General features: G+C 39.1%; 1 protein-coding gene across 1 annotated transcript in view; it reads left to right on the forward strand.

Moving 5' to 3' along the window:
• Window positions 1-15,521, forward strand: part of CAP2 (cyclase associated actin cytoskeleton regulatory protein 2) — a 68,042-nt gene that overhangs the window by 40,691 nt on the left and 11,830 nt on the right. Inside the window, exons 5-7 of the mRNA XM_021385471.1 lie at window positions 4,691-4,834; window positions 5,065-5,150; window positions 6,838-6,943. Of these exons, the coding sequence (XP_021241146.1) occupies window positions 4,691-4,834; window positions 5,065-5,150; window positions 6,838-6,943 (336 nt within the window). The remainder of the gene's footprint in view (window positions 1-4,690; window positions 4,835-5,064; window positions 5,151-6,837; window positions 6,944-15,521) is intronic.

Below are 15,521 nucleotides of genomic sequence, written 5' to 3' on the forward strand. Positions count from 1 at the left end.
GAGATTGTGCTCATCAGCATTAAGAGTCAAGGCAGGCATCTTCCTTAGGGTGTCTTTCTGGGCTCTCTTTACGATTAATGGCAGCACATCTTGCGCGCAGTCTTCACACTGTAACATCTATTAAAGACAGAAAGAATTCCTCAGGGACACCTCTTTCTTCAGTTACAATAGAAGGAATTAAGTCTCAGCTGAGAGCAGATGCTTACTCCTTAAGCTGTTAGACCTGCATATGGTGGATGCTGTCCATGACATCTTTCATGCCTTGAAAGTGTGGGATGGGACTGTACTAGGTTGTTAACAGATACAATGGCTGAATCTACATTACTGTTTTAGTTCACAGGGGTCAATGCTTTTTCTCCGCATCAGCTCCACTTACTGTGCTGTGATCACATTGCAGTCTTAGGTCATGCAAAATGGGTACCTTTCTGATGAAGTTAAATGGTAGATACGCTCTCAAAGAGCACCTCAACTACAATTTACAGCTAGTCCAAAATAACCTCCCAGAGATGCATACAGTGTGAATGTCAGGTCCACAGAACCAACTGTTTTGCCATACAGATCCACTCCTATTAGGCTGCACTACTTGCCAACATGCACAAAGACAGGTGATTCAAATCAACTCTGTTTCAAACTTGCCTGTGAAAAATGCAATGCAAATATGATGGAGATTTTGAACTGATGGAAGAAAAGAAAATAACAGAACTGTAGAATGGAGACAGCATAGAATTAAGGTTGTTCAGGCTGCAGCTGAGTAAAATGAAGGGCCTGTTGATCCCAAATGCTCTCAGTTTTCTTTTACTGGTCCTACCCTAAAGGCTGCCACCCCCTCACTTAACGTAACTTAAAAGAGCGTTTGTTCCCTCGCTGTGTTTTTTTCACAAAAGGCTGGGTGGGTTTAAACACTTTAATAGTGAGGTCTGAAAAGTCACCATGCATCAACGTAAAAATTCTTCAGTTAATCTCAACCCTCAAAACCATGTAATATTAGCTGAAAAGTACATATGTTCTTTAAAAGCTATATTTTTATTTACGTGCTGGGTTTTGCACTTTTGCAATTAATGCTGGCAGGCTTCTGGACAACAGTGGTCCTGAGAAAATGCCTGTTTCCTCAAATGAAGGCTGAGGTTTTCAACAAGTCACTTGTTCCAGCAGCCAAAGGTTAAGCAAGCCCCTCAGTTTTATTGTGCCTTGATAGGCAAATCCCAAAATACAAGAGTTTGGCCTTTCTCTGAATTAAATCCACATGCCTCAGTCCTGTTAACCTGTCATTGGTGGAATTTCTGTGAGTATTATGAAAAATCTGAAGGAAAAAAAAAATCTGTTCAATGGGTTCTGTGGGAATACTGGTATGCCAGGCCATTTTGTAAGACTGGGCCTAGACTGTTCAACCTCTGAAGCCAAAGCTTAAGGCACTTCTTTCTGTATGCTGTTTTTGTTGTTGTTTTGTTTTTTTTTCTACTCAGTGCACTAGTGTTACTACTCTTGATTTTCTAATAAGAATTATAAGGCATGGATCAAAGCTGACTAGTTGCTTGGGTATTAATATTTAAAAAGACAATCTGGTTTTAATAGTCATTAAAAAAGGACAAAGGAATACAGGAATTACTTTGGATATTTTTACGTTGTGCCATTATTTCATTTTTAAACATTTCAGCAAAACTGATCTTATAATAGGAATGGTGATCATACAAAGACTGTTAAAATTCTGTTAAACAACTGTGCTGTGTCTTAAATGACAAGACATCTTATCTGGCACGTGACAAAGGCATGCTGAAGATTTTTCCAGCAGCTCTGATTCATCTCCTTGAATTCATTTTTTCTAAGAGATACAATATAGACAATCATTTAATTAATAACTGTTCTTATAGTAATTACAGTGAAGAGATTATTCTTCTAGAACCCTTAGCACAACTGGTTCTGTATTGTAGAGCCAAACAAGACTGATTAGTGCCAGAATTAATGAGCCTTTCTATATCCATATGCCATATACACTATAATTCATCTGCAGTCTAATCACTAACTACAAGTTTTGAACCAAGTGCAGGGAGACAAGACTCAAGTGATTCTGTGCAGGCCTGTATTCCTTCATTCCCGACCATTATACAGAAGCTCCGATCATAAGAAGCTCACACACCCACACAGACACACACACACAATGCACAGCCATCCAGACAAGCAGAAATCATTACAAAATGAGATAAGTGCACAGAGAAGGGAAGGTAAGCTATACTGCTCTTACAGTGCAAAGTAGACAGGATAGAGCTGAAGATATCCTTAAGCCCTTTGTGGTTCTTTGCCAAGTGAATGATAACTTTAAGCTACTTCCCTTCGCAATATATATTTTGCCTTTAGAACTCTTACAGTGGACTTCTGTGAAATTACTTCAATTCACTACATTTTTATAAACAGTTGATTCCCTTGAGAAGTTAAGTCCTTTGTTCTGAGACACAGAAATATTGTTTGTACCAGTAAGAGGAAACCATCACAAAAGTGGTTGGGAGTTTTTCTACCAGGGTAAGTGGAGTAGGAGGAGGAGCAGGTCTTACATTCCCACTAGGGAAAATGTTCAGCCCTGATTTTGCCTTCTTATCTGTAAAGATCAAAATGTTCTATAAGGACAACCAGCTATATTTACATTGTTTCATATAGAGGAAGCCAGAGCACAGAAAGGTAACACTGCTTTCCTAAAATCTGATGATAATTTGGCAGAAGAGCTGCAAACAGAACCTCCCTTTGCAGACTCCCACTTCAGTGCCCTATCCACAGAAGCGTGCTGCCTCCCAGTGCTGTCTAGATATGCCAGGCATCTGCACAGCTGTATTTTTAGCCCTGATATTCTCTCCGTCTGGAACTGGGCCATGAAGATTCACAATAAGCTAAAGACTGTAAATATCCCTTCAACTTTATAGGAGGAAAACTGGCATCATATCAAAGCAGAACAAGCACCTTCTTAAATTTCAGTTTTGCTAACTACTGTCATACTTAAAAGATTTCCCTGAAAAAATAACAAAGAACCAACCAGCTGCAGTATGTTGTAAACAAGAAAAATTAGAAGGAAGAGTTCCTGCAGAATGTATCATGTTATGGCAACAGAATCAATTTTTCAGAGCTACAAATCATAGAGGTTTCAGGGCTCTTTCAGACTTAATGACTTATGCTGGTCATTAAGCCATAAACAAAAATCTTTCCATCTCCTAGTAGTACTGTAAACATTGGTTTTCTCCCAGCCCACTTTGCTGTAGAAAAAGACCAAATATTCCCATGCACTTCAGATGCCCAAGCCTTTCAAAACTACCTTACCATTAAAATATGTCTCCACTGTTGGATCGAAATTCTTTTAAAAATTCATAACCTATTTTTGTCCTCTTTTGAGGAACGTCTTTTGAGTTATGTCAATCCACAGCAAACATGCTTATTTTAAGGTGACATGATTGTTGAGGTCCCTTCCATACCAAGCTGCTCCATGATTCTATAATTCTATGACATAATATTCTGTACAGCTGAGGTCTCACGGAAAGCTGGAAAGAAGTAACGTAGAGATGACAGAGACCAAGTAGCAGGTGTATACACATTGTCCTGTGTGATGACAGGACAGTCCTCAAGATTATGAGGATGAGCTTCCTCTGGCAAACATATCCACTAAACAAGGACTCCTGAGAAAAAAAGATGAGTAAAAAGTACAGAGTTCTGCTTTTGTCAGGAAAATAATACCTTGAGTGACTTCTTGGTGGAGAGCCAGGGAAACTCAGAGTGGGGCACTCTCTTTGGTGGGACATAGTATGGGTTCTGCAGGCATACTTTTGCAATAAAGATTTTGACTGTTTTTATGGAAACATATTACAAAGTTGCAAAGTGCAGCAGTTCTTTTGCTTGTAAACTAATGACTGCTTCTCCCTCAATGGGTTGTTTCTGAGTGGAAGAATTTTTCCCAGCAAGTTAGTGCTCTAAATTAGTTTTTCTGAGACACTGGATCTGTGTGATTAACATTCACTTTGCGGAGGAGAAGAGCTTGGATAGCTTCTACATTCATTCTGCTTTTCTCCTCGCTACAGACACTATTCCTTCCGCTCAACAGTCATTCCCCTGGATACCATTCCTTTCTGATTAACACAGGGGAATTTCTCCAAGCTATGCCTTGCAGGCAGTGTGTTTCCCATGAAATGTTCCCATGTTACTTGCAGCCAAAGGAAATTTAAATGTTAAAACTTACCAGTAGGGAAAGCTAAAATTGATATTCCCTTCACTGCATTACTTCCTAAATCTTGTTGCCAGATGATAAGAGGTCACTAAACTAACAAGTAGTTTGTTTCTTACAGAAAGAACAGCTTGGTTAATAATATGAAAAGCTCCAGCCAGTGTAAAAACTGAAAAAGTTCCAGAAAGATCACATGACATATGTTAAAACTCTAAGATATGGAGTCTCTATGGGCCTTAACCAGGATGGCATGTAAAAATGCTGCCAGTGCTGACAACAGTTTCTGCCACATCACGTTATTAATACTTAATGTCTGTGCATTTTGCTGCTACAGCCAGAGCAGCATAATTAAACTGTTACTTTAATGTGGAGAATATGCTTTCTTTTCCTTCCCACTGTTAACATGACGGGCAGGGAGGACAACGTTACACCACAGGGTGTTTTTGGACTGCTTATTGTTAACAGCAGTGTTTTGTTTTTTTTTTTTTCTTGTAGAATGAAGTGGCATTGCTTCTCAAGCCGATATCAGAGAAGATTCAGGAAATACAGAACTTCAGAGAAAGAAACAGAGGAAGTAAAATGTTCAACCATCTCTCGGCCGTCAGTGAAAGCATACCTGCACTTGGCTGGATAGCAGTGGTAAGTTACACACAGGCCAGCTGGGAGGGCTGTCAATCCACTGGATGTTGTGGCCCAGAATAGGTCTAAATCTTGCAGAACTTTGTAGTCTCATCTGCATAGTTCTTCACTCTACTGCAACCAAGAAGCTGCTTTATATTATACCTAATATATGAGGGAAGGTGTCTGACTAATGTTTTACCTCCTTTCTCCTTCTGTCGTTTCCTGCTACCATGGGTTGATGGTCCTAGTCTCCTAAACCAGGCCCTTATGTCAAGGAGATGAATGATGCTGCTACCTTTTATACTAACAGGGTATTAAAGGACTACAAGCACAGGTATGTTGCAAAGCCCGGTATCTACTAGCCACAGTGAGAGAAGAGATCATTAACTACACTAACAGGGTTCACAATCCCATCACGAAAAAGCATTTTGTAAACAACGAAGCATTTAATAAAATCTGATCGCAGTAGCTTGCTTTCCCCTCCTCATCTTAGACCAGCAGTATGTTGCAGTGAGAATGGCAGCAGCACTAGCAATGCTGGTTTTCATTCTCTGCAAGTTAAAGTGCCAGAATGTTGGCTAACTAGCTGCTATGTGTCCTTGTCTCACTTGTGCACTCAAACTGTTGCTGTTTTTTCTCTGTGCATTTAGGTGCTAGATGTGTACAGTTGAGCATCTACTCTCATAGCTCTCAAAGTGATTTTTTTCTGTACTACTGCATTGTTCTTAAAGAGCACAAGGAATTCACAGAACAATTCCATGAATGAAATCAGAAAAATAGAATAAATATAGGTCCTTTCTAGGCCCTCTTAATGTCATATATAAATCCTATTGATTTGGTACTTTTGGAGGCCAGATTTTGGCTTTTTATTTTTATATCCTCAGAGAAAAATAGTGTTTGCAGTTGAGCTTTTTCTCTTTAGTGAGGAAAACTTTATATACTTACGTATTTAAATATATCTGAACTTTATGTATATATTTCCATTTGCTTTATATGTATAAATATATTACATATGTATTACATATGCAAATATATATCAAATATTATTATTTTTGAAGCCTTAGTTCACCTGCTTGAGGTAACTGAACATTTTTACAATGTAGCTTTGGAGGTACTTATTCTAAAGCAAAATAAAATCTCACACAAAGGTATAAAGAGGGTGTATTAGCTAGGTATAGAGTTAGTTCTTCTCCTTAAAAGGAATTCTTCCCATGTTTTTAACTGAATATTTGACTAGATCACAATGTCTTCCAAAGCAGCGGAAAGCTGTCTCTTGACTTCACTAGGCCTTGGATTAAACCCATTGACCCAGATCCTCAGCAGTACAAAACATCAAGCCCCAAAGGAAATAAGTAGGGGATAGGTACCCAAGCACTTGCGAGCATCCACTCCATGGCAGTCACTGTTCAGAAATTATTCTTACGTGGAGTTTCCTAAGTAAGGACTGCATCTTACAAGCAATTTCTCTTTCTGTACGTACTTTTTGTTCTTACTTAATGTACCAGTGGAAGACTTAAGCCTTCCAAATAATGATTCCAGAGCCAACTTTTGATTTGTATTTTGAAAATTCTTGTTGTATAAGTATTTCAGTCAGATGCCTATTATGCAACCTAGTATTACACTGGCTACATATGAACTTGGGAGCTAGAATACTTTAGGTAGCCCACAAATTGTTCATTTTCAAAAATTCAGAACCTTGAGATTGTGTCCAGGAAGCTGCTACCACGTTCCAGATAGCTTTGGTGCTTCTTCGGCTGACTGTGAGTTTGAACAGGAGGAGGTAACACCCTTCCAACAGGAAGCAGGCTGTGCTAGAGGCACCTTTGCCATTGTTTGTCCTCTGGAAGGGCCCAGAAAATTTACAGTGTAATAGGCCTGAGTGTCTTCAGCACTGTGCTGGCTTGCTGCCTGCTAACTGGTTTGTCCGTGGCTGCAGGCTTTATCTGCTTTAAGCATGAATAACAGCATTTTCTGATTTGAAGTACAAACACAGATATAAATATTGTTTCTGTTTTTTACAGTGATACACGCCATGTTGATTGGGTAAAGTCCTATTTGAACATCTGGTCTGAGCTTCAAGCTTATATCAAAGAACATCATACCACAGGTCTCACCTGGAGTAAAACTGTAAGTACCTTTACGTTTTCATGAAAAAAATCATAACATATTGGTAACCAATTTGGCTCAGAAAAATATATATTCAGGTCAGAAACAGAACTCATGGCCAGTGAACTTCTTAGCCAAGATGACAGAAGCTTGAAAGGCAGGCGAAGTTGATCTATCAGGCCACTGTGGTACAGTTTTTGAGGAAAAGAGATTAGCCATCTTTATAAAACTAGTATACGATACATACAGAGATAATTTCTGAAATATATATACTGCATATATATATATATATTCATAGAGATAGCATATATAACTGTGCTATTTATGCTCTCTCTCTCTGTAAGCATCTTCTGGGTGATACATCTGAAATGCATAACAAGATGATCACAATGAATATTGTTCTCTAAAAGAAGTAGAAACATTAGGAATGAATTTTCTGTTGGATATAAATGCAAGAGTTTATGTCAACAGTCCACATTCATGCAATGTTCTACATAAGACTGGAACAGTGTACTCATATTTACTACCAAGGTAGAAGATTTGCTGTCATAATTTCCTAAACTTACCAGTGCACACACATACTTGCACATACAGTCATTCACACCAAGACTAATACCTCTGTACAGGTAAACAATTTTTTTTTTAATTGAATGAGCATTAAGAGGACTGACGTAGACTACCAGATAATTTAATTGTCAGACCCAAATCATGGTGACATCTCAGGAACACAAGGAAGTGAAACAGCTCTTTATGATAGAATGTATATTAACATGGTATCTGGAAAAGTTACTTCATCTCCCACATATGGAGGAGATAAGCATATGAAAGAACATAGAATGTATACTACTTATTCTCAGCAACAGATATTGTACAAGTCCTCACAGTATTCAAATACAAGTTCAAATACAGGAGAAACTATGATCTGTGTGTACTTTTTAGTTTGAAGCAATGCAAAAAATATTTAAACCTGATAAATTGAAAGACTGGAATTACCTGCTGCTTTGTAGGTTTCCGTAGCAAAAATTTGAAATACTGAATATGATGTTCTTTCTTAATTTAGTACAAAGTTTCACACATGCTACATCCTACTCTATTGTAATCAGTGAATGTGAGAAGAACTGATGATTTTTAAGTGACTGTTAGAAAAGTGTAAGAAACTATAGCGTCCTGTTAGCAGAATTATCCTGAGAATCTGGAACAAGTCTAGTTCTGCTAATGCAGAAAGAAACATGCATCAATGTATCTTTAATTTAATAGAATTTTACAAGAATGGAAGTAGTGCTATAGAGATTTGTTACATTTGTTATACAATATAGCAAGAAACCTCAGTGCCGTGAGTATTGGTAATCCTATAGAGAGTGTGGCTATTGCAGATTATAGTTGACTGGTCTGAAATGCGTCTCAGCCATCATACCTATCTATTTTCCTTTCTTTATTGGGCAGCAAATTGCTGAAGCCACATCTAGGTGTGACTTGTTTATTTGTATTAATCATAGTTTACTGCCAACAGTGCTTATTACATGTGTTGGGTCTATTAGTACATCTAAAGCATTGCTTTCACTCAGTTTGGATATCACTTTCATTTGAAAGAAGATGTCTTGGAAGTATGGATCATATAATCATTCATATAATGGACACTGGAAAGATTAAGTTAAAGATTACACATCTGCAAGAAAAGTGTATGTAAATTTTTACTTCATGTGAGCGTAAGGAAATTGGAATCCAGTAAGTTAGCACATTGTTTAAATACCCTGTTGTTTAGATGTTGTTTAATATTTTTATGAAGATTGGTAACAAATATATTCATGAAGGGAATGAATTACTAAAATGATACTGTGATTTGTTTATACATTTTAAGGTGAGAATGAAAGTGACAGATTCATGCTAAGTGAAGTAAAGCATAAAGGTCTGCAGAATCAGGGCTTAGACAGAAAGGGAGGCTACAAGAAAGAAGGGGACAGACTGTTTAGCAGGATCTGTTGTGACAGAACAAGGGGAAATGGTTTCAAACTAAAAGAGGTGAGATTCAGATTGGATATAAGGAAAAATTTTTTTACAGTAAGGGTGGTGAAGCACTGGCACAGGTTGCCCAGAGAGGTGGTGGATTCCCCATCCCTGGAGACGTTCAAGGTCAGGCTGGACGGGGCTCTGAGCAACCTGATCTCACTTGTAGGTGTCCCTGTTCACTGCAGGGGAGTCGGACTAAGTGGCCTTTAAAGGTCCCTTCCAACTCAAATGATTCTATGAAATACAATATTTAAAAGTCGAAGAAATATTCCAGACACAGTTGTTTATCGTGGCACACAGCAGCTTCCACTCACAAAAGGAAGTGCATAAAAGAAAAAAGCAGTAGTGTGGCAAGGCATTAAGAAGGTGGTACATTTATGAAAGGGAGACGTTGATACAGAAAAGCTATTCTGCTTTAGGGGTAGAGAGAAAGAAAGCAAGTCTTTGACCAGTGTAAGTACACATTTATAAGTATGTTATAGCAATAATTTAGCCTTCATATCTGCAGAAGTCAACAAAGAAATGCTAGAAGCACTGTAGAAAAAGCTGTTAAGTAAGATATTTGGGTATTTCTAAAAAAATTAAATATTGAGGGAGAACACTAACTACTGCATTTCTTAGAGCTGTATTGTTATAGCTTGGACTGCAACAAAACACCAATAGCATCAGCCTAGCTCAGACTAAGCTTGTTTTCCAAAAAGGAGGGGGCAGTTTTTTTAATGGGCAGTTGGCCCCTTTATCTATAGATGCTGCATACTGTGGTGCACACATTTCTGGCCATGCTCCAAGGCAGTATCACAAAGCCGCGCAATTTCCAGCCCCCATGTGCCCATCCATCAAGCTGCACAGGGCAGCTGCAGCCAACTTTGTAACAAATCATTAGTACGTACAGTAGAGTTCTTGGCTTCAGCAGTAGCACGCAGGCAGATGCTTTAGAGGAAAGTGAAAGAAATGTCTCAATAAATTACAGGACATGCACTAAAACTAAAACACATAAATGTATCCCGTGGTGAGCAGCAGTTCAATTTACTCTCTATATATCAATTATGCCATCTTGGTAATTGGAACAATAGTAATTACCCACCTAATGGAGATTTCCAAGCATTAATTTACTGCCATATATGACATTCTGAAGCGTCAGTGAGTTTTATGCAAAAAGTGCTATTGCAATGAAATGTTGTAAACGTCCAATGTAGCATTTTACCCATGCAGCAACTGTCATATTTGCTTGCTGCGGCTTTCGACTTGAGCATGAAATGTACAGCTGTAGCAGTAACCTATGTCTTTTTTTCAGTCATTACTGAAAATAGCAACTGTCCTTTTCTTTCCCCCCGCCTCCTAAAGATGGGATTCTATTGAAGCATAGCTCTTTCTTTCCTCCCTACTGTTTTTTTCCCTTTCCGTGGTGCAAAGAAATGAACAGCTGTAATATAAGCTTGCAAGAATGCCTCATAAAAGTTTGTTTGCTACAGGGACTGCATGAGTAAGCTGGGGGAAGTGAAACTTCTGCTCCAATTACTGCAGGTTAACTCTGCAGAAAGAAAACAACTAGCGATAATGAGAGGTTGCTGTAGTTTCCTGTTCATCAAATAAGTGTTAAGAAACAGATCTTACTCAAGGATAATTGTCCTAAATGTTCCTCTCACTTGCAGATAGAGCTGCAGTAAGTTTTTGCTGTTTGTATACAACTGTTATTTAGGACAAATTTTGACAGCAGGATTTGAAAAGGTATTCACAAAATTGGGGTGAATTTCTTTACAGTGTTTGGTTTAACACAAAATTACACTCAAGTAATGAATGCTCTCCCACCTCCATTTACAAATCAAAACAAATTCCTAGGAGGAAGCCCGCATCTGTATAGCAGTTGATGCAGTTGAATCAGTTAAGATTTATTTATATCTTATTCCCACTGAAGCCAATACTGTATCTCAAAGTCTTTTTCCCTTTCATTAATATACATATATATGATTATATAGTATTCTGAAAACATTCTTTAAAAGTTGAAACTCACCACAGGTTCCACAAATGGCTATCATACTTCCTACATCAACCTGAGTGCAATAACACTGGTCTCAGTGCAACCTTTGGCCATTTCATGCTCGTCCAAAACAATCACCTGCAGACATTTCCCTATAAAATGGCTCTGCCTGTCTCCTGTACTATCAAAATACTTTCTTGCAGTGTATCAACTCTCTACATACTGATGTGAACAAGCTGAAAAAGACCAAATCCTGCAGGCAAAAGCTTTCTATTATCATTACAGTATCTCTTCTGTGCTGTTTGGTTTGACTCACTTATCAAGAAGCCATCGTCTGAGCCACTTCACTGAAGCTAAAGGTCAAAACTGTAGTGCCAAATTCCATCCAAAGCCACGAGTGCAGTCCCAGAGGCTTCATTCTGATAGAAGTAATGGCAGCACAGATAGACCGATTTAAATGTCTGTACCTTGGATAAGACACAGACTTTTTCAGGGTGCTCAGCTTGTCTTGTTATAGCTTTTCTTTGCCTTTTCTGTCTCTTTCTCTTCCCTTCTATTCCCTTTCCTTCTCCTTTTTCCCCTCTCTCTCCTTGTATTTTATGTTGAAAATTTGTTCCCTTTAGCTGTTTGTTTCTCAGGGAATAGACAACATACAGGCTTTGGTATACCATCAATTTAGAAACTGACCACCAGAAAGATACCAGGAAAAACCCCTTCCTTATGGCAATGTCTTATTTGGAAACTGCCCTAAAACTTGCCCGTCATCTTAGAAACATCCTGGCAACTCTACAATTAGTTGCCTCTGTTGGAGTTTGCTTCTATGACATTCAAGTCCCTTTGAAAGAAATTGGTTTTACTCCCTTATTTAAAAAGTGGCTGAAAAAAAAAAATCTCTGCTGGCTATCAGCGATGTCCTTTCAACACCAGTGACCCAACACCGCTCAGACATGTTAAGGAAGACGCTGGGAGAAGTTAGTTTGACAACAGCTGTCAAACGCAACATGTAACATAATGCAACCTGGTTTCAGTGGAAAGGGGAAAGGGAAGAGAAAACTGAAAGCATGTGAAATGGAGAGAAAACGAAAAAGTACATCTATCAAAACTAATGTATTGCAGTCGAGATTCATCTTCTTTTTAACTGGATTTTTGTTTAAGTAGGGGATGGCTTAATGTGCCTGTGGGAACAAGTTCCTTGTTGACAACTGCACTAACATACAGCTTTCAGATGGTTTAGAAGATCTTAGCTGTGTAAAACATTTCTGACTGGGTACCTGGGAAGATGTGAGGACCATTTTAAATCCAGAACAGGTGACAAATGGCAGAAATGCATTAAAAGGGGCCTCAAAGTTTGCAAACTCAACAGATAAGTAATTCTGCTGAGACTCGGTAACAAGAAAAAAGAGCCTAGCCTGGTTTTCGTTGTTTTATGTTTTAACTCTCAAAGATTACAGGCCCTGCAAGTCAGCTGTTTCATCTAGTAAATTGCGTATCTGAGGGCAGCAGAACCCCGTGCAGACAGGTGGCATAAATACAGTACGTAATAGAACTGTTGTGCTAAGCTACTTTTACTCAAAAAACACCTTAACGAGAGCTCTATGCCCTTAAGTCAGAGTCCACCTGTTCCCAGAGGTTGACACATGATATTTTGAGCTCCATGATTCTTGTCTTTGCCTGTGCATATGTACAAGAAGAACAATACAGAATGCTGTAATCATTTTAGGTGTGAAACTAGGATTGCTAAAAGAGAGAGTTTTTTTTTAAAGGAGAATGTAGTCCCCATTAGGATTTCTATTTACCTGCTGCCTTGAAAAGAAGGCTTTTCAATAAATTAAGGAAGGGGCTTTATGTCTCTCTCTAAGCCACCTGTTCCCTCAGCCACAAATAGATACTTTCACCTTAACATGAGTTACAAATAAAAAAGTACCGCATATTATGCACATTCATATTGAATTTATTTATATGCATTGTACAGATATTTATAATCTGTCTTTGGTAAAAAGTTACAAGAGATGGGTGTTCACTTAAATGTTCCACAGCAAGTTCCCAACCATAAGAACTTTGTTCCTCCCTCTACCCATGCTCCACTGTGTCAGCTAAAGCTAGATAAACACAGAGAGATACCGTGATGGTTTGTACAGGACCTGGCACATAAGACCTATTTGTCCTTCCCCAGGACAGCAGCCTGCCCATATGATAAAATTGCATGGTTCCAGTTCAGCTCTTTCCAGATGCCACTGGGAACCAGTGACAGAGGCAGATGATTCTGATTAGGGTTCTTTGCTGCTACAATACTACAAACACAATAGCATGTCAAACTTCATATGGCCACTGGAACATACAGAGCACTTATATGGATGCCATTATGTTTCTCTGACAAGACTGGCCACTGCATTGTGCTCCAGGGAAAGCCCTTGGTAAAGATGTGCTGTATGCAAGGCCTAGCTCCCCAGAAGCCAAGGGTTTCACTCAGCTCTACTGTAATTTCAAGGGAATTAAATAAGATTCAGTACAGATGAATTTTAATTAGCCAGCTGCCCCAAAATAAACAGTCTCTTCTTTATTCCACTGGGCCGGGTAGGTAGGTAGCTTGGAGGAAAAAAAAAATAAAGAGTACCTCACCCTTCTGCCAGTCCTATGAGATAAAGGTAGAAATACAGCTTACTCTGGGCTTGTACTGCAATCCTGCAAACCCTTCCACAGTGATAATACTCATTTATCAGACCCAAGGCTGTCAGCAGATTCAGTCACTGGCTCCAGAGAAATGGCTGAGGCGCAGGCGATGCGAAGCTCTTGAGCCTCTGCAGATGGCTCTGGGCTATCCAGCAAAGGCTATTCCTGACCCCTTCCTGTCACCTCATTCAGGCCATTGCTTAGTAAGAGGCCGAAGACATTTTTCTTTTCCCAGAGAAAAATTCTGGAATATTTCATCCCCTTGAGAACTGTTTCTACATGATCACAGGGCCTGCATCCTCTGTTTTTGACAGGACCTTACTCAGAGAATGGCACTTTTTCCCATATTTCGGGAAGCCCCAGGAACAAGATTGAAACCGTACCAAGTTCACTGCGATACAAAGCTAACAGGCTAAACAGTAATGGCTTGTTTTAGTGTTGCATTTTCATGAAGAAAGGCTGAAGCTATCCCCTTCACAATTCTTACAAGGGGCATATTTGCAAACGAAGAAAAAGATGACCACACCAACATGGCAATGAGAACATTCAGCTATCAGCATAACTTGTCACGATGTGTACAGACGCCACAGCACTGAGAACAGCAGCTGTTACCAAGGCAAACAGCTGAAATAAAAGAGGAAGAAAGGCGGCTTGCAAATAACCGCCTATGCTAGTCCAAATGGCTCTTAATACTCTTTGTGTAAAGACACACTGTTGTTAACATCTGCTTGAAGTTAATATAAAGAGTTGTTTGCAAATAGCAAAGCTGGTAAGCACCTGCTGCTTTAGGAAAGATGAACTTTTGTGGGCATATAACGTGCTATTTTATTCCCAGCAGCTCTCACAAACACCACCCTATACAGAAAAGAAATGAATGGACTTTGTGAAGAGCACTTTAGTTGAAATAGAATAGGACTATACACAAGTATTGCTAGATACCAGAACAGTTTAAGAGTTTGGTTCAGAAATGTTCTAGAGCCCAAGGATCTAAGTGGTCTTAGAAATACGCCTAAGAAAAGGAAACCAATTTCCAGTGACTTAGGTTGATAACGCTGAGGACTAGGCATTAATAAGGGTCAAAACTAATCACAAAAAAGAAAGTTCCTGGAGCCACTTCTCTAGTCTGCTTATAAAACTGCCCTTTGCATGAGCACGTTTGAGTCCAGCACAATCTCCCTGGCATGCAGGGAATGCAAGAAGTGCACAGAGTGAGTTTTCTGCATTTCCAGTTCACTTGTGCCTTCTATCCCCTTGTGAGCGTTACCCTGAGACACAAAAGTGTCCCCACAAAAAATTTCACATTGCTTGAATGTTAGCTCGATTTCCATCAGGTAAATCAAAATGGAAAAGAAGATAAAAGCTAGTGTGAGATTGAGGCCTTCCGTACAACGTGACTCTGTATGCCTTCCCAAGCCCTCCCAGACCTGTATGTCTTTTCCATGCTGCTCTATTTCAGTTGAGGATTGTCATACTGAATGTATCCATGTTGTAAGATGGTAGATCTACAGTGGAGCAATTAGTCCTGGCCCTATCTTTAGCGACCTTTTTTGACTTTGACTTGCCCTTTGATTTTGCCTAGGTTAAATTATGACTGAAATTGTTTGCAGTTTCCAGAATGGCACTAGATTTTCAGACTCAGATGTTTAGACATAATTGAAACGTCACAATGTTCTGTTTGCTTGTGTAGCTGCAACTCAGTCATAAACAAGAATTTGTCATGAAGCAGAAAAGTTAACAACAAAGGTTCAATCCATCTCTTATTTCTGTGATTCCACAAGATTATGAGGAAAAATGAAGAACCCCAGGTGTCTACTAAGACCTCGTGACAGCTCCTGTACTGTTATTAGATATAACCTGAAATCTTTTGTGCTCAGTGGAGATAGCCACTGACTTAAGAGGATGGACCAGGCTTGTAAAGAAAAGAGGAGGTTTTTGACTAGACTT

Source organism: Numida meleagris, chromosome 2 (genome assembly GCF_002078875.1).
Source record: "Numida meleagris isolate 19003 breed g44 Domestic line chromosome 2, NumMel1.0, whole genome shotgun sequence".
Classification (NCBI taxonomy): domain Eukaryota; kingdom Metazoa; phylum Chordata; class Aves; order Galliformes; family Numididae; genus Numida; species Numida meleagris.